This window comes from Salvelinus sp. IW2-2015, linkage group LG10 (assembly GCF_002910315.2).
Source record: "Salvelinus sp. IW2-2015 linkage group LG10, ASM291031v2, whole genome shotgun sequence".
NCBI lineage: Eukaryota > Metazoa > Chordata > Actinopteri > Salmoniformes > Salmonidae > Salvelinus > Salvelinus sp. IW2-2015.
The window spans coordinates 16,346,520-16,365,689 of record NC_036850.1 but is presented as its reverse complement, the minus strand read 5'-3'; the positions used below and the strand labels follow the sequence as shown (position 1 = coordinate 16,365,689).

The 19,170-nt window shown below is 44.1% G+C and overlaps 1 protein-coding gene across 5 annotated transcripts in view; it reads left to right on the top strand.

Annotated features, from left to right (window-relative positions):
* Window positions 1-3,909: 3,909 nt before the first annotated feature.
* LOC111969381 (E3 ubiquitin-protein ligase Arkadia) overlaps window positions 3,910-19,170 on the top strand; it is a 43,269-nt gene continuing 28,008 nt past the window's right edge. For 4 of the 5 annotated variants that reach the window (XM_023995477.1, XM_023995475.1, XM_023995476.1 and 1 more), the window contains exons 1-2: window positions 3,910-4,316; window positions 11,940-12,916. In XM_023995477.1, coding sequence (XP_023851245.1) covers window positions 12,025-12,916 — 892 coding nt within the window. In that variant the 5' untranslated portion in view covers window positions 3,910-4,316; window positions 11,940-12,024. The remainder of the gene's footprint in view (window positions 4,317-11,939; window positions 12,917-19,170) is intronic. The other variant, XM_023995474.1, reaches the window with a different exon arrangement.

Sequence of the window (19,170 nt, the reverse complement as noted above, 5' to 3'; positions counted from 1 at the left end):
TTGTGTACCCCCCCCCCCCCACCCCTCTTTTTACGCTACTGCTACTCTCTGTTATTCATATATGCATAATCACTTTAACTATACATTCATGTACATACTACCTCAATTGGGCGACCAACCAGTGCTCCCGCACATTGGCTTGCCGGGCTATCAGCATTGTGTTTCACCCACCAACCATCTTTTACGCTACTGCTACTCTCTGTTTCATCATATATGCATAGTCACTTTAACCATATCTACATGTACATACTACCTCAATCAGCCTAACTAACCGGTGTCTGTATGTAGCCTCGCTACTGTATATAGCCTGTCTTCTTACTGTTGTTTTATTTCTTTACCTACCTATTGTTCACCTAATACCTTTTTTGCACTCTTGGTTAGAGCCTGTAAGTAAGCATTTCACTGTAAGGTCTACACCTGTTGTATTCGGCGCACGTGACAAAAACTTTGATTTGATGGAGAAGCTGTCTTCATTAAAGTATGGGGATTCAAGTGGGGGGAGGTAGCACATAGGAGGACATTTTACTCCGTTGAGGTAATTTCCTTTAGAATTTCTAGCCAAATGTAAAATGTTCCTGCTTTAATTAATTTAATAGAGTGGGTTAAGTCTGATCTCTGTGTAACACCTGGTAATTTGGTGGCTGGGACTACAAGCTCCCTGTAACCTAGAGGGCAACCGGTGGGTCCATTTCCTCTATACCATGTTTCTTGAAGGATGACAATGTCTGATATTCTGATTACTTTGGTGATGTCTGGGTTCCTGATCTTTAGGCTGAAAGCAGATTACCTCAGACCTTGTATTTTCCAGGATGAGATAGTAAAATCTTTGTGGTCCATAGTGTCCAGTGTTGTTATTTGTGTGGTTTAGGCTTGGACCAATAGTTGTGAGCAGAGCATGCTGAGCATCTGATACATGCCTCTTAGGTCACCGGATGGGGCTTGGGTGAGTGTAGGAGTGGGGGTTGTGCCTATTACTCTCTATTGGGGTCGGCCTACTCACAGGGAGCCACTTAGGATCCCTCGCCCTGGATCCATAGGAGTTAGCACTCCTTTCCACGGTACCCTACTCCAGAGAGCAAAGCAAGTCACAGGTCTTGTCCTGAGGCACGTGGTGTGGATGGCCCGCACCCCTTGGACGGAAGACACACAGAAAATCATCACCAGTCCATTTCGAGTTACTTTCACTGATTCAACAGTTTCCAACTTTCTCTCAACCCATCTTGACACCACATACGGTTCAGTCAGAAGGCAAGTATCCATTCTCTCCAAAAATCTCACTACCACTGGGCCAGAATCATCCTTGTCATCATCGAGACGAGGCTCGTACTCGGCATCTTCACTGCACCTGCCACTGCAGGTAATTCATCCTCACTCTCGTCAGGTAAAATTTTAGAGCTACCGGTTGCGTTTTTTAATTTTTGTACTTCACGCCAATCTTCCTCAACACACAGCTTCCCTCTACACTCAACTGCTTTCTCTCTTCCTCGCTGTCTATTTCGACAACTGTTTAAATGGTTCTTCTGTCTTGAATTTGCCGCCATGTTGCGTCGACTCAAAAAGCTTTACCAGCCACCATTACTCCTCATGGCTCGCAATATTGACGTAGCTATTGTGCATTATCACCAATATCTGTATATACCGGGACTTTGATCACCAGTCAACCTACTGTGTATTGACATTCATATTGCTATGTATAGCCTTACCTATGGATCATCATCATCTTGGGTCCATGAAATGGGGTATCAGCCTACTCAGTGACACCCACAGAACACAATTGTGAAGAGTTTACACAAATATTAAAGTCGTAGCTCTTATTGCAGGACTTTGACTGTGGGAAATCACCCCCCCAGTCAGTCTATTGTGCATATTGGTCATTCATATTGCAATGTAGCCTACAGCCTTACCCCATTTCATGGACCCAAGATCCATAGGTATCAGCCTACTCGGTGACACCAACATAACACCACTGTAAAGAGTGTACACAAATATTAGCATCATAGCACTTATTGCGGGACTTTGACACCAGTATGAACTGAGTCACATTAGCTCACTAGTCAACCTACTAAACTCAACAAAAAAATAAACATCCCTGTTTCAGGACCCTGTCTTTCAAAGATTATTTGTAAAAATACCCCCMAAAAATTGGATTGTAAAGATCTTCATTGTAAAGGGTTTAAACACTGTTTCTGATGCTTGTTCAATGAACCATAAATAATTAATGAACATGCACCTGTGGAACGGTTGTTAAAACACTAACAGCTTACAGACGGTAGGCAATTAAGGTCACCATTATGAAAACTTAGGACACTAAAGAGGCCTTTCTACTGACTCTGAAAAACACCAAAAGAAAGATGCCCAGGGTCCCTGCTCATCTGCGTGAACGTGCCTTAGGCATGCTGCAAGGAGGCATGAGGACTGCAGATGTGGCCAGGAAAAAAAATTGCAATGTCCGGTACTGTGAGACGCCTAAGACAGCGCTACAGGGAGACAGGACAGACAGCTGATCGTCCTCGCAGTGGCAGACCACGTGTAACAACACCTGCACAGGATCGGTACATCCAAACATCACACCTGCAGGACAGGTACAGGATGGCAACAACAACTGCCCGAGTTACACCAGGAACGCACAATTCCTCCATCAGTGCTCAGACTGTCTGCAATAGGCTGAGAGAGGCTGGACTGAGGGCYTGTAGGCCTKTTGTAAGGCAGGTCCTCACCAGACATCACCGGCAACAACGTCGCCTATGGGCACAAACCCACCRTCGCTGGACCAGACAGGACTGTCAAAAAGTGCTCTTCACTGACGAGTTGCGGTTTTGTCTCACCAGGGATGATGGTCGGATTCGCGTTTATCGCCGAAGGAATGAGCGTTACACCGAGGACTGATCTCAATCCCGTTGAGCACGTCTGGGACCTGTTGGATAGGAGGGCTAGGGCCATTCCCCCCCAGAAATGTCCGGGAACTTGTAGGTGACTTGGTGGAAGAGTGTGGTATCATCTCACAGCAAGAACTGGCAAATCTGATGCAGGCCATGAGGATGAGATGCACTGCAGTACTTATTGCAGCTGGTGGCCACACCAGATACTGATTGTAACTTTTGATTTTGACCCCCCCTTTGTTCAGGGACACATTATTAAATTTATGTTGGTCACATGTCTGTGGAACTTGTTCAGTTTATGCTTCAGTTGTTGAATCTTATGTTCATACAAATATTTACACATGTTAAGTTTGCTGAAAATAAACGCAGTTGACAGTGAGAGTATGTTTCTTTTTTTGCTGAGCATATGTGTATTGGCATTCATATTGCACTGTACACCCTTACCCCATTTCATGGACCCAAGATCCATAGGTATCAGTCTACAAAAGACAATAAGTAGTTCATTTGACCAACAGAAAAAAAGTTGAATTCGCACTGTGGATGTATTMGATTTCAGAACTGTCTTGGGGACATACTTATATGCCCTGTACAGCCTTACCTATTGATGTTGGGTCCATGAACTGGGGTCCTGCAATACGTGCTAAAATGCTAACATTTGTGTAGACTCTTCACAGTTGTGTTCTGTGGGTGTCACAAGTAGKCTGATACCCCAGTTCATGGACCCARCATCAATAGATAAGGCTGTACAGGGCATATAAGTATGTCCCCAACACAGTTCTGAAATCTAATACCTCCACAGTGCGACTTCAATATTTTTTTKGTCAAATTAACTACTTATTGTATTTTGTTGAATTTAATTATCAACATTCCAAACTTGTTTAGCAGGATCTATTCCAAATATTGCATTATTCCACTATTTGTATCCGTTTGCATGTTTCAATGGGAGCCTTTTATTTTGAAGGCGAATTGCAAATTCCAGACACTTTTGTGGCTAATCCTTATTGTGGCTAGTTTCACACAAGTCCAGCAACCCAACCTAGGTGCCATCAAGAGTAAACGGACGAGTCGAGCTGGGTAAACAACAGTGGACGCCTCGAAGAGGCAGGAATGGGGACTTCATCAAGGGCCCTGAAGGCAAATGGAATGGAAGTTCTGTTTTTTCGTAGATGTATGTATTGCGTACTGTGTTAATATGCCACATAAAGCCAGGAAAAATATTAAGTATTTTTCTCTCGGGTCTTCATCCAAGCGCTGATTTGTAACGACGTTGGTATTGCCACGGGCCCACTTCGATTTTGTTCCTGTTGTCAGTTTCACAACCCGGTGACTGTCGTTCGATCGCGATTTACTTGTGTCGCTTATTTAAGTACATTCAGGGCATATGCAATTCAAAGGGAGCCACGAAATAACACAGAAGCCCATTTCAAGAGAGTACAGGTATGTGTTGAGTTAATATACGTTAGCTAACTCGATAACTGCCTTTGTTTTTCTCTCAACGTTAGCTGGCTAACACTGCCAGGCAGTAGCCAGCAAGCTATTGTTTGCTCTGAAGATTCAGTAGTTAACGTTAGCTAGCTTGGTACGGTAGTGTGGTAGTAGCTAATATGTCTTGTTGTGAGCCATTTTGAGGTTGGCTAGCGAACAAGCTAGGTAGTTAGCTACATTGGTTATTAGCAAATAGGATCTTATCAGCGAGTTCATGAGAAACCCAACCTTTGAATGTGARGATTCGCAGCCCTGCCATCTTGCTAACTAAGTAAACTAGTTAGCCAAGGCCATGTAGCTATAGCCATTTATTACATTTTACTACGAACTCGGACGTAACCCAAGTAGCTAACGTTAAGTTAACAAAATAAGACCACTCCGTGTAGAACTAACTTAAACGTTAGCTTACTAGTGCTGGTTAAAGTTGGGCAACATCAAAATATTTTGTATCTGTGACTGACAGAGGATGATGTCGAAATGTTCATCACATTATTTACAAGTAGTGAAACTGCGCTGTCAAATCAGCCTGGTAGCGTGTTATGTTTGTTGACTTACGTTAATATTGCTAGAGAAGAAAACAAAATGCTGGAGACGCTTGCAGCAGTCTATTTCAAATTTGGTATGGCTTTGGTTGTAATATTTATGTGGCAGGTAGCCTAGTGGTTAGAGCGTTGGACTAGTAACCGAAAGGTTGCAAGATCGAATCCCCGAGCTGACAAGGTCAGTTCTACCCCTGAACAAGGCAGTTAGCCCACTGTTCCTAGACCTTCATTGAAAATAAGAATTTGTTCTTAACTGACTTGCCTAGTTTAATAAAGGTCCTAAATAAATATGCATTTTTTTTTAATAAAGATTAAATAAATCGATAGGCTTGGACAATTAATAGGGTTATGTACCTAAAGAGCCAGAGACCAAATGAGGAAATATCTCTGACTGAGGCCTAGTAYACGCCAGAAAACATTAGGCAAATACTGTCACAATGGTTTAAATGGGGTTTTTTTGCATAAAGGATTAAATTTGTCAACCGAATGACTCATTATTAGAAAACTTGATGTGTACACTTGGGACCAGTCAATCGTTAATTATCCTGCCCTACATTCTCTGCACTGTAGTATAAGAAGCACCAACACTTCTTCCCTCATGACATGTTTTGGTTTATGTTCACGATGTTGATGCCATTCTTTTTGCGTTGATGCTACTCTTTATCTATGATAGAAGACACCTAATCTCATAGTCACAATTTGGAGAACAATAACACATCACTGGATTGATTTAAAGCTGCAATATGTAACTTTTTGGGTGACCGAACAAATTCACATAGAAATGTAAGTTATAGATCTGCCATTCTCATTGAAAGCAACACCAAACCCGCGTTTCCATTGGCACTTTGAATTCAACCCAGGCTGGGGTGGCCTTGGTGGGATAGCTCAAATTGCATTTCCACTCCCCCCAGAAATTAGAAATGATGTCATGTTGCTAGGTAGCCAGTATGTGACTGCAGCTGGCTTCGCTAATGTTGCTAGCTAGCAAGATGTTGAAGTRCCAGTCAACCATGTATTTAGCTTGCTGACGTTCGCTAACTAAACGTTAGCGTTGTTGTTAGCATAACTAATAATTCATACCTTGCTTGCCATGGTGTTGGCTATTAACTAGCTAACAAACCAGGCGACCGGTTTGATATGATGTAGCTAGCTTTAAATACGACCTGGCCAGCTAAAATTCCTGCTAGATTACGTTAGCTAGCTTGTTTCAACTCTAATTTGGTAGCTAGCATTTGAGGGGTGATAGTTCTCATAAAAGTGTATTGTGTAGTGTACAAATTAATAAAGGATCCAGCTTTGGTGGTAATTTGTGTTATGTCTAGCTACTGCAGTACCGCTTGTCCGTGTGCTAGCTAAGAGCAACAAGCCCAGACAAGCTAGCTAAACGTATCAGCATCCAGCAGTGATCCGCTTGGTGGTTGCATAGTAATGGCGTCACCAACCCGAATTCGAATCGAGCCAGTTGTAAAACTAGGCTGCGCTGGCCCGGGTTTCCCTCGACCCAGGTCGAATTTGGCCAACATTTTAAGTGCCAGTGGAAACGGGGCTTTGGAAGCGGTAGCTCTGTTAAGTGTTCTATTTCTATGCTTACGTAATTAAATGTAGTTATTGCGTCTTTTACTTTCGGGTTTGTACACCAGCTTCGAGCAGCTGAAAGTACTATATTTTTGGTTATGGAAAATATATTTCACAGCGGTTTAGATGGTACAATAACAGCAACAAGCCCAGACAAGCTAGCTAAATGTATCAGCATCCAGCAGTGATCCGCTTGGTGGTTGCATAGTAATGGCGTCACCAACCCGAATTCGAATCGAGACAGTTGTGAAACTAGGCTGCGCTGGACCGGGTTTTTTACACTATTTTGGTTGTTTTGTCACATAAACTGAAATTAGGCAAACTGTTATAATTTTAGGAAATGGCAGAGCACCTTAAATTATATGAGCTAGAAATAAACTTAATTGTAGCTACACACATTCCCTTGTTACTATGGCAGCTTCTAAAACCCACTAGATGCCATATTGCAGAGCAGTGGCACAGTTATAGAATGATAATAGTGGTGCCTATTTCAGCATTTTCCCCTCAGCACATCAGCATGGTTATTTTTTTGTCAGTTTTAGTTTGACTTGAACAGTCATATCACTGTTTTTATCATCAGAAGTAATCACATCTGTTCTGCCCACAGAATTGTAGTAGTATTGAAATACGCCTACATCATGGCACTTCTCTCAAGCCTGTATTTGAGATGTCAAAACCTTGTAGGATATATAGTACCATGCACTAATAGGAAACCCATGCTTAATCACTCAAAGGTTGTCTAGGTGTTCATTCTTTGAATGATTATTTATTTGTTTATACAAATGGCCATTCTTGTCAGCACATTAGGGGATTTTCATCCCATTTGCAGTATGTAATGCTGTCAATGTTAGCAGTGCTGGTTGGTTCATACGGCATTAGAAGAATCCCTGTGATTGGGATGAGGATGACATCTTAGCTTCTCAGAAGGGCCTATCATAGCAGCAATGTATGAAACACTGTGCCTGCTTACTCAAAGCTGTTCGCTTTTTGTTTCTTGGCTAACATGTTGGCTACCTTTTTTTGAAGAGACAAGAATGTGTAACTTCCTGTTCTGCAGTTCATTGCACTGTTTTCTTCAATTATTGACTGGTAGAAGTACTGCATATTGAGTTCTGATTCACCCCACAATTTGAGTCACACCTTGCACAGAACACATTGACAAACCTGCACTCAAAATAGAAAAAGCTAAATTAGGTAAAGGTTTGGGATAGGTTTAATAATTTGTGTCCTTGCGTAGGTGGTAGATTTGGTTTTTCAGAAGCCATTGCTGAAACTGTGTGCCGAGAAGCTCAAGATAGGTCTGCATTGTGCTCCTCAAGGAATGAATTAAAGCAGTTTCCCATAAACGCCCTCTCCTCTGAAATGTCTCCACCTTGGTGCCAGGGGGGATTGATTGCCAAGGTGGCTGTCCTCTGAAGCTGCTGTGTGTCATGGCGCTGCTCGCTCTGTGGCACAGGGACTCATCAGTGGCTCACAGGGGGAGCCTCAGAGGATCATGGGTCGGGGCTTTGGTTCCCTGGCAGCAGTTATACATTGGAACCCAGGGAGGGGGCATCTCAGAAYGCCCCCACCCCCACMTTCCCCCCCGAGCCCCAGTTCTCAGAAGTCTCCACCTGCGGCATCCTCTTCCTTCTTTTTGCTCATGAGATGGAAACACAGTCATGATACACAAGTGTTTTCATGAATACTGTATCAGGTATTTGTTCAGTGCTACTCTCAATGTTTGTTTTCTTTAGTAGGCTAGGCTACACATTGAGGGCTCCTGGCCAGATACCCTCTCCTGTTGTCTAGTTTGTGAGGTGGATATCATGTTTTAATGGTAGTCAACTCAGGGCTACACAAATCCTCGAGTTGTGGAGGATTCGTGAGGATTCGATGATCGAGGATTCGATGAACCCTGAGGGTTTCGTTGCAGTTTGAAGACAAGCACCCACACAATCCTTATGTTTCCTGCATGCCTCAATCTACTTATGGGTCACTGGGATTTAATATGCATATGGAGAATTCCAGCAGAAGGTCAACCTGAGAAAGTATTTTTTTCATTTTAAAGTGAAACCAACATGCCAATATTGTATACACTCYCCCCAAGGGGTACTATARACAAACACATCAAACTTTTAATTTATATATTGTTTGTCCATTCTGTGAGACATTTAAAGTTGTGGTTTTGCATGCAAATGTAACATCCATAACTATGGAATTACTCTTGTCCAAATAATGGGTGGGGGAAGTGGCTTCCACCCCAGGCACTCACTGACTGACTGGGTTTTGCAGTAAGTTTGCATTCTGGTGTATGCTCATGAATACACCAAATTACACCCTGCACTACTTTCCAGGTGCAGGTTTTCACACGCTTTATGATCATTAAATAAGCTAATAGTGCTGCATGCTCATGTGTGGTGTTGTGTAACATCAAGATCTCAGGGTCAGCGAATGGAATGCAACAGACTGGATAGTATTGCAGTATTTGCTATAGCTACGGCGAAAACACTGTGACCTGACCACAGTTGCTGGGTGCTTTTCTTTTTCTTTGCCTGAGATGTGCTAACATAGGGCCCTATAAAATCTGTTATAATTTTTTGCCAATTCCTTTTCTCTCTCAAATTATTTCTCTTAGTTTTCCCAGGTTTCTGAAATGTTCCAGTTTTTGTCAGGTTTTCGCTCTCAACCAGATGTTTTAATAGAAAAACAACAAAATTTCATGTTTTAAGAACACAAAAATGCTTAAACCACAACAGGAGACAATTTATTTGGGTCTGGGAAAAATCTAAGATATTTATATTTTGGAATGTAGTTACCCTTTTAATTCAAGTGAGCACCTAGCAAGAGAATGCTGTTTTTGTAGCAGACATAAGGGTAGAGTTTGCTAAACAAATACTCATGATATCATTCTGCCAGGTAAGCATAGGCTACTTAGTAGTTAACATTAATTGMGAAAGTTWGGGAGAGCTTTTCCATCTATCAGAGTTTGAGTTAGCATCATCGCTAACAGCTACACAAAGTGGTAGACGCTCGCACCTCACAGACGGGCATTCTCATTGCCTCTTCAGAAAGTTGCAGGAAATACAAATGACTGATGCGTTCTGTTCTTGTCTTATGATAAACTTAGGCAAATGTATTACTTTTCAATACATTTACTTGTTTCCCTAYTAAGTTCAATATGTTTTTGAATATGGTTGAATTCCGTTTTAATGTCTGGATTCGGTGATTCCGCCATTATTCTCCACATCGTGGATTTTATAGGGTCCWACTAACAGTAAATACATGTGTTTTGACGCTTAGACAGAACAGAACCTTCACTTACTATAATGTGTGCTTGTGTCTTGTGGTGCATTGTTATAGCCTATGCCACTAAAGCCGTGTTCACATTGGCAGTTTGAAGTGACTCAAATCCTCTTTTTTCCCCCCCATATCTGATGCATATGTCCTTTTCCTGCAGTCTGAACAGCCAAAAAGGACATGGAATCTGATATTACAAGCTACATTTGAAACCACCCTATGTGGTTTGAAAGCAGATACAAATCTAATTCTTGGCCTTGCAGCTTGTCTAAATCTGGTTTATTTGCCCTCAACTGGTTTTTAGACTGCTATTTGGCATATCTTGTTGCTTGCTAGCTACTCTGACAGTTTGATCAGATAGAATGTTAGTTTCACAACACACACAAATGAGTGAATGTGCTAGAAAGCTGAACGGCTAGCCAAAAAGGACTCGATTTGAAAGTTGACTCATTTTATCGTTTGAAGCTTAGTCTTATTACATAATGATTTTGAACATTCAAAGCGACTGGGAAATGTCCATGGCAGCCATTGTTGTCACCTCAGCTTGCTACATCACTTCTGAGTGATAGGAAGCAGGAGCACCACCACCAATCAGCCTCCACTACAGAGCACACACCTGTTGTTACTATGACAACTAGCGTAGCCATGTCAGCAAAATAATTTTGACTGAACTCCCACACATCCGATATGGTCACTTGTAACTTGCTGTTTGGACAGTCAGTATTCCAAAGCAGTTTTGAAAAACTAAACTGATTTGAGCATTAAAGCCTGTAGTGTGAACAACGCTTTATACCATAGACTTCATTGTTTTCAAACTGAGCCTTGTCAATACACAGGATATTGCAGGCTGGAGAATGGCAATTAGTATGTCTTTTACACATTACTGTTTAATCAGTGCGGGCTTCATTAGGCCAACCATTATAAGGCTTGTAAAGGATAATTTACAATGTCCAGTTCACTTGTGTCATTAAATAAATACACCTCATAAAGTGGGATTTTATTCTGAATCTTAGTTTGAGGTGTTTTACTGGTGGATCAAGTATAGGAAAACACCACCCTGCCAGCTGTGTGTGCACGTTATACCACACCAAGAAGTAGGCCAATGAATGGAGCCAACGTGCCTTTTTAAACAGATGGCTGCTTTCATAATTCAAAGGAAAGGACTTGAGGTGACTGCACTGAAGCAGAAGACATTTTACTCTGTCCTCCCCTTGGTGAAAGGCTTCTTTTTTTAAATAGAAACTGTGTGATTAGACTAGACAATTTTAGGAAAGGAGGAAGCGTGATAAATGGTGAGGGATAGAGAGGGGAAGCGTGATGGATGGAGAGGGGAAGTGTGATAAATGGTGAGGGATGAGGAAGGGAAGTGTGATAAATGGTGAGGGATGGAGAGGGGAAGTGTGAGGGATGGAGAGGGGAAGTGTGATAAATGGTGAGGGATGGAGAAGGGAAGCGTGATAAATGGTGAGGGTGGATGGATAGGAGGAAAGTGGTGAGATTAGGCCTATATGAAGGCCTAGAAGCTTCCATTTAGGTAAGAGTTTCTGCTAGGCTAGTGTTTTGATGCCAGCATGCTTGTTTTTATTTACAAGATCTATATCAAAGGGATGCATGCTTAGCATTGGTTGCTTGTTTCCTGGAACCTTCTGAAGATATCGATAAGCGAGTTCTCCAGTCCGTTCTGTTCCGGTAATGCCATTATGAAAATGTCCCCACGCAGCCTTTCCATGGTTTTATCACTTTACAATAGAGAATTGAGCTGGAAACATTAAACTGGTAAAAGAGATGCTCCAGTGTTTGTTTCCACTTTTTCCATATTGCCGGGCTGCATGACCTTACTTTGCTCATCAGTTTCCTTCATTACAGCATCAAGCCTAGCCAGCATACTGAGATTAGTCCCAGATTACCACCCAGTCTGAGTCATGCACTGCCAGGAATGGATAATAAAACAAATGCTACACAACTGACTCAGCCCAAGGCCTCAATTCATTTGCTCTCAAAAAACAAACCATGGTGCACTGTTTCTGCCTACACAACGAGATAGCGAGTGCCCCTATATTACCACCACATGTAATTATTATCATAATACATTTAGCCCATATTTCTGTTCATAAACTCCATTGAAAAATAATGATCGCACTTTGCTAGTGTCTAACGTTTATCTTCTCTTGTTTCACAGAACTAGGTTAGTTGCGGTGCCGCCAATGGACCTATAGGAGCTGGTGGAAGTGTAGTTGGCGTTGCTTCTGCGTGGACCAGGCAGCATGAAGAGCGAGGTGCCCTCTGAGGCCCAGGGTAGACAGGAGCACCTGAAGGGTCCGCTGGCCAACCCAGAGCCCATGGAGACAGCCAAGAGCTTCCCTGCCAACATGGAGGTGATCGGCAAGGCAGGCAGCGAGTTTGCATCACTGTGTGCTGAGACCAGGCACCGGCCCCTGAGGGACATAGGGGCCCGCAGAGACCCAGACAGGGGCCTGCCCGGACGCAAAAAGCGCAAGAGCCAACAGCCAGGGCCTTCGGACTGCTCCCTGAAGGAGGGTCGTGTCAGTGAGGGCTCTCTTCCCCTTCAGCGCCACCAGCCAGATCTCTTGGAGCGCCGCAGCGAGGACGAACGCAACCCAGAGTCCTCATTCAGTGACTGTGCCTCCTCTCCCTCCTCCAGCCTGCGCTTCGGGGACTCGGACACTCTGAGCTCAGAGGTGGAGGCTGGAGGGACGGGAGCAACAGGGGGACCGCAGCCCCCACAGCAGGTGCCGGTCTCCACCACAGGGGGCGGGACCGGGGTGGGTCTGCGCACCATTCTGGGTCGGACTCGGGGAAGCCGCTCTCATAAGTGGGCACGGTTGGAGGTGGAGCCGGTGCTGCTGAAGCGGCCGTGTCTGAGCGGGCGGCGGCCACTGCATAGGAAGCGGTTTGTGAAGCCTGGGCCCGGCGCCATCCAGCGGACTCAGAAGCAGAAAGAGCGCCTACTTCTCCAGAGGAAGAAGCGGGAGGTAATTGCTCGCAGGAAGTACGCGCTGCTCCACAGCACCAGCAGCTCCAGTGAGGAGCTGACCAGCGAGTCATCCTCACCCTCGTCCACAGAGGCAGAGGACGAGCTGTATGTAGACGTCAGCAGCAGTAGCAGCCAGCCAAGCAGCGCAGCTGTGGCCACAGGTAAACTCACCCTCCTTATGCACTCTGGTGCGTGCTTCAGACCTTTTCTCTTGTGCGCGCACACATTACAGTTGAAGGATTCAAACATTTCATAGGTCATGGATATATGGACACTTATGGATACAGAAAACACATCCTTCTCCATACAGCTAAGCTGCCCATGTCTGCTGACACAGAGGAGTACCTCGCTAGCTGCTTTCCCTTTGTCCTACGCAGGTCTGCAATCTGAAGGCTATGTACTGTCAGCCTATGTACATGGCCGAAACTCCCAAATATCAGCACTACAAAGTTTGCACTGATAGCCAATGCTGTTCAGATGTGACACAAGGGGCTGGTATTTCAGAAACTTGTCAGTAAAGGTCTGCTCCATCTAGGAGTCAAAAGAGTAACCCACTTCCTAAATGTGCACCCCCACAACAACAGTAGCTGGCATTTTGTGAGAAAAAACACATACACAATCCCCATAGAGAGGAACATCTTCCTCACTCCTCTGACACTGAGCTTGCAATGACATGAAGCTGCTCTGACCAGGGTAAATTCTACTGGTCCTTACATTGTAGTAATTTAGCAGACTCTCTTATTCAGAGCAACTTAGTTCCTTGCTCAAGGACACTGCCAGATTTTTCACTAGTCGGCTCGGGGATTCGAACCAGCGATCTTTCGGTTACTAGCACAGACTAGTGGTTAAGAGCACTATCTGCCACCCCACAAGTCAGACCAGAGGCAAAGGAGTCGCTCACTGTTAAATAGCCAGCCAGAGTTAAATCACAGATAGACTCCATCCGTAGCACCGTTCACTCGTGTCCAACTGCTCTGTTTCCCAGCTGTCTGCTTTGCAGGCCTTATTAGTATGGAGTGGGGGTGGGGGTCATGGACTTCATGATTTTGCAGAGCCAAACATGTCATACTTTTGTCCACATTAGCCAAAGTCAAAGTCTGTGTTGCATCACACCCCAGAAATATGTTGTCAAATGAATGTAATGCAAGCTAATTTCTGTGAATCCGCTTTGCTCAGAATTGAGATCAATTGATATTTTTAGCCTCCGAGAAAAGACTGAGCGAAGGAATGCATGAATGGCTTTCAGAATGTACATTTAGTGTGTACACAGCCTATTCCTACAGTTTTATCCAGTCTCACTGTAACTGTATTGGGGGGAATATATTTGGCCTCTGTGGTGTTATTCTCTTGAAATGAAATGTGTAGCCTAGAGGCCAAGCAACCATTACACTGTTTTTGTTCCATCTTGCTGAAAGATGTCCTACCAGGGCTATTTGAAGACACTCAGAATTGCGATTTTTTTCACCAGGCCAGCAGCACTTTCGCTCTTTCTCTCTCACTCTAGCCAGAACTGTGTGTTGTTTACCGTCTCCCTCTCCCCTTTATTTGGAAAGGCACTTGATTTGAAAGTGAACATCAACCGAATGCTCGTTACACTCTCAAACACATGACTCCAGTAAAATGTTATTTTATTCAGAGAAAATTATCCAAATAAAGCTCCAGTAAAAGATACATTACTCCTCTGATCGTGGAAGAGACCATTTTAATCACTGAGCCAAGTTTGGTTTGTGTCAGACCTTGCCTGCTCTGTGTGCTCAATAGCAATGAGAAAAGCTGCCTATATATTGATTGATGAATTCGCTCACAGTCAGAGCTAGGCTATTTTATGAACAAAGCACAATATCACAGGACTAGTGTGGGTGTGTCTGTGGGTGTATCAAATTTGATTGGTCACATACACATGGTTAGCAGATGTTAATGCGAGTGTAGCGAAATGCTTGTGCTTCTATTTCCGACAGTGCAGTAAAAGTAATATCTAGTGAAATTGTTAGATTACTGACAACTACCTAATACACACGTAAAGGGATGGAATAAGAATATGTACATAAATATATGAGGCGGCAGGTAACCTAGTGGTTAGAGCGTTGGACTAGTAACCGAAAGGTTGCAAGATCGAATCCCCGAGCTGATAAGGTCAGTTCTACCCCTGAACAAGGCAGTTAGCCCACTGTTCCTAGACCTTCATTGAAAATAAGAATTTGTTCTTAACTGACTTGCCTAGTTAAATAAAGGTTGAATAAATATGGATGAGCGATGGTCAGGTGGCATAGGCAAGATGCAAGACATGGTAGAAAATACAGTTGAAGTCGGAAGTTTACCTTCACCTTAGCCAAATACATTTAAACTCAGTTTTTCACTATTCCTGACATTTAATCCAAGTAAAAATTCTCTGTTTTAGGTCAGTTAGGATCACCACTTTATTTTAAGAACATACACTCAATTAGTATTTGGTAGCATTGCCTTTAAATTGTTTAATTTGGGTCAAACATTTCGGGTAGCCTTCCTCAAGCTTCCCACAATAAGTTGGGTGAATTTTGGCCCATTCCTCCTGACAGAGCTGATTATAACTGAGTCAGGATTGTAGGCCTCCTTGCTCACACACGCTTTTTCAGTTCTGCCGACAAATTTTCTATAGGATTGAGGTTAGGGCTTTGTGATGGCCGCTCCAATACCTTGACTTTGTTGTCCTTAAGCCATTTTGCCACAACTTTGGAAGTATGCTTGGGGTCATTGTCCATTTGGAAGACCCATTTGCGACCAAGCGTTAACTTCCTGACTCATGTCTTGAGATGTTGCTTCAATATATCCACATAATTTTCCTCCCTCATGAGGCCATCTATTTTGTGAAGTTTGTGAAGTGCACCAGTCCCTCCTGCAGGAAAGCACCCCCACAACATGATGCTGCCACCCCCGTGCTTCACAGTTGGGATGGTGTTCTTCGGCTTGCAAGCCTCCCCCTTTTTCCTCCAAACATAACGATGGTCATTATGACCAAACAGTTCTATTTTTGTTTCATCAGACCAGAGGACATTTCTCCAAAAAGTACGGTCTATGTCCCCATGTGCAGTTGCAAACCGTAGTCTGGCTTTTTTATGGCAGTTTTGAAGCAGTGGTTTCTTCCTTGCTGAGCGGCCTTTCAGGTTGTCGATTTATAGGACTCGTTTTACTGTGGTTATAGATACTTTTGTACCTGTTTCCTCCAGCATCTAAACAACGTCCTTGCTGCTGTTCTGGGATTGATTTGCCCTTTTGGCACCAAAGTACGTTCATCTCTAGGAGACAGAACGCGTCTCCTTCATGAGCGATATGACGGCTGCATGGTCCCATGGTGTTTATATTTGCGTACTATTGTTTGTACAGATGAACGTGGTACCTTCAGGCGTTTGGAAATTGCTCCCAAGGATGAACCAGACTTGTGGAGGTCTCCAATTTTTTTTCTGAGGTCTTGGCTGATATCTTTTGATTTTCCCATGATGTCAAGCAAATAGGCACTTGAAATACATCCACAGGTACACCTCCAATTGACTCATGATGTCAATTAGCCTATCAGAAGCTTCTAAAGCCATGATATCATATTCTGGAATTTTCCAAGCTGTTTAAATGCACAGTCAACTTAGTGTATGTGAACTTCTGACCCACTGGAATAGTGATGCAGTGAAATAATCTGTCTGTAAACAATTGTTGGGAAAATGACCTGTGTCATGCACAAAGTAGATGTCCTAACCGACTTGCCAAAACTATAGTTTGTTAACAAGAAATTTGTGGAGTGGTTGAAAAACGTGTTTTAATGAAGTGTATGTAAACTTCCGACTTCACCTGTACATATGGGATGAGTAATGCAAGATATGTAAACATTATTAAAGTGGTATTATTTAGAGTGGCATTGTATAAAGTGACTAGTGATCCATTTATTAAAGTGGCTACTGATTTGAGTCTTTGTGTAGGCAGCAGCCTCTCTGTGTTAGTGATGGCTGTTTAACAGTCTGATGACCTTGAGATAGAAGCTGTTTTTCAGTCTCTCGGTCCCAGCTTCGATGCACCTGTACTGACCTCGTCTTCTGGATGGTAGTGGGGTGAACAAGYAGTGGCTCGGGTGGTTGTTGTCCTTGACAATCTTTTTGGCTTTCCTGTGACATCGGGTGCTGTATGTGTCCTGGAGGGCAGGTAGTTTGCCCCCGGTGATGTGTTGTGCAGACCGCACCACTCTCTGGAGAGCCTAGCAGTTGTGGGTGGTGCAGTTGCTGTACCAGGCTGTGATATAGCCTGACAGGATTCTCTCGATTGTGCATCTGTAAAAGTTTGTCAGGGTTTTGGGTGACAAGCCACATTTCTTCAGCCTCCAGAAGTTGAAGAGGCCCCTGCTGCGCCTTCTTCACCACACTGTCTGTGTGGGTGGACCATTTCAGTTTGTCTGTGAGATGTGTACGCCGAGGAACTTAACTTTCTAGCTTCTCCACTACTGTCCCTTCGATGTGGATAGGGGGGTGCTCCCTCTGCTGTTTCCTGAAGTCCACGATCATCTCCTTTGTTTTGTTGATGTTGAGTGAGAGGTAGTTATCCTGACACCACACACCGAGTGCCCTCACCTCCTCCCTGTAGGCTGTCTCGTCATGCAATCAATCAAATGTATTTATAAAGCCCTTCTTACATCAGCTGATGTCACAAAGTGTTGTACAGAAACCCAGCCTAAAACCCCAAACAGCAAGCAATGCAGGTGTAGAAGCATGGTGGCTAGGAAAAACTCCCTGGAAAGGACAGAACCTAGGAAGAAACCTAGAGAGGAACCAGGCTATGAGGGGTGGCCAGTCCTCTTCTGGCTGTGCCGGGTGGAGATTATAACAGAACATGGCCAAGATGTTCAAATGTTCATAGATGACCAGCAGGGTCAAATAATAATAATCACAATGGTTGTCGAGGGTGCAACAGGTCAGCACCTCAGGAGTAAATGTCAGTTGGCTTTTCATAGCCGATCATTAAGAGTATCTCTACCGCTCCTGCTGTCTCTATAGAGTTGAATACAGCAGGTCTGGGACAGGTAGCACGCCCGGTGAACAGGTCAGGATTCCATAGCCGCAGGCAGAACAGTTGAAACTGGAGCAACAGCAAGACCAGGTGGACTGGGGACAGCAAGGAGTCATCAGGCCAGGTAGTCCTGAGGCATGGTTCTAGGGCTCAGGTCCTCCTCCTTCCTCCGAGAGAATTAGAGAGAGCATACTTAAATTCACACAGGACACCGGATAAGACAGCAGAAATACTTCAGATATAACAGACTGACCCTAGCCCCCCGACACAAACTACTGCAGCATAAATACTGGAGGCTGAGACAGGAGGGGTCGGGAGACACGTTTGCCACGTCCGACGATACCCCCGGACAGGGCCAAACAGGCAGGATTTAACCCCACCCACTCTGCCAAAGCACAGCCCCCACACCACTAGAGGGATATCTTCAACCACCAACTTAACATCCTGAGACAAGGCCGAGTATAGCCCACAATGAATTCCGCCACGGCACAACCCAAGGGGGGGCGCCAACAAGCCCACTACTGTTGTGTCGTCTGCAAACTTTATGATTTAGTTGGAGGCGTGCTTGGCCGCGCAGTCAATTGTTGAACAGGGAGTACAGGAGGGGGCTGACCATGCACCCTTGTGGGGCCCCAGTATTGAGGGTCAGCAAAGTGGAGATGTTGTTTCCTACCTTCACCACCTGGGGGCGGCCCGTCAGGAAGTCCTGGACCCAATTGTACAGGGCAGGGTTGAGACCCAGGGCCTCAAGCTTAATGATGAGTTTGGAGGGTATTATGGTGTTGAATGCTGAGCTGTAGTCAATGAACAGCTTTCTTACGTATGTATTCCTCTTGTCCAGATGGGATAGGGCAGTGTGATGACGATTGCATCATCTGTGGACCTATTGGGGCTGTATGCAAACTGAAGGGTGGTAGGTAAGGTGGAGGTGATATGATCCTTGACTAGTCTCGCAAAGCACTTCATGATGACAAGTGAGTGCTACAGGTGGCGATAGTCATTTAAAAACAATACTGCATAGTTTCCTAAGGACTCAAAGCGAGGCGACCATCTCTGTGGATGTATCTGTGGGTATTGAAGAATCATTAAAAAAAGAAAAATTCTGTCCAGTGTTTGAGCTCTATGCATCTTTGTAGGTGCCAGGGGTAGATGCAGTGAGAAGTCCAGCATTTTCCATTATTTTGACATAGCTCTTGTGCAGTGGAATACACACAGCGAAGTTAAGCCCAAGGTTTTGCTGGATTATGACCCCTGGGCCATGGCCAAGCCTGTTAGGATTTTTATACATTTACATAGGCTGAAAATGCCTGAAACAAAGAGGGCTATGTTCAAGAGACATTACAGTTTTTTTTTCCCTCTCATATTCATATGCCTCTTTAGGAACCTCTGAGGC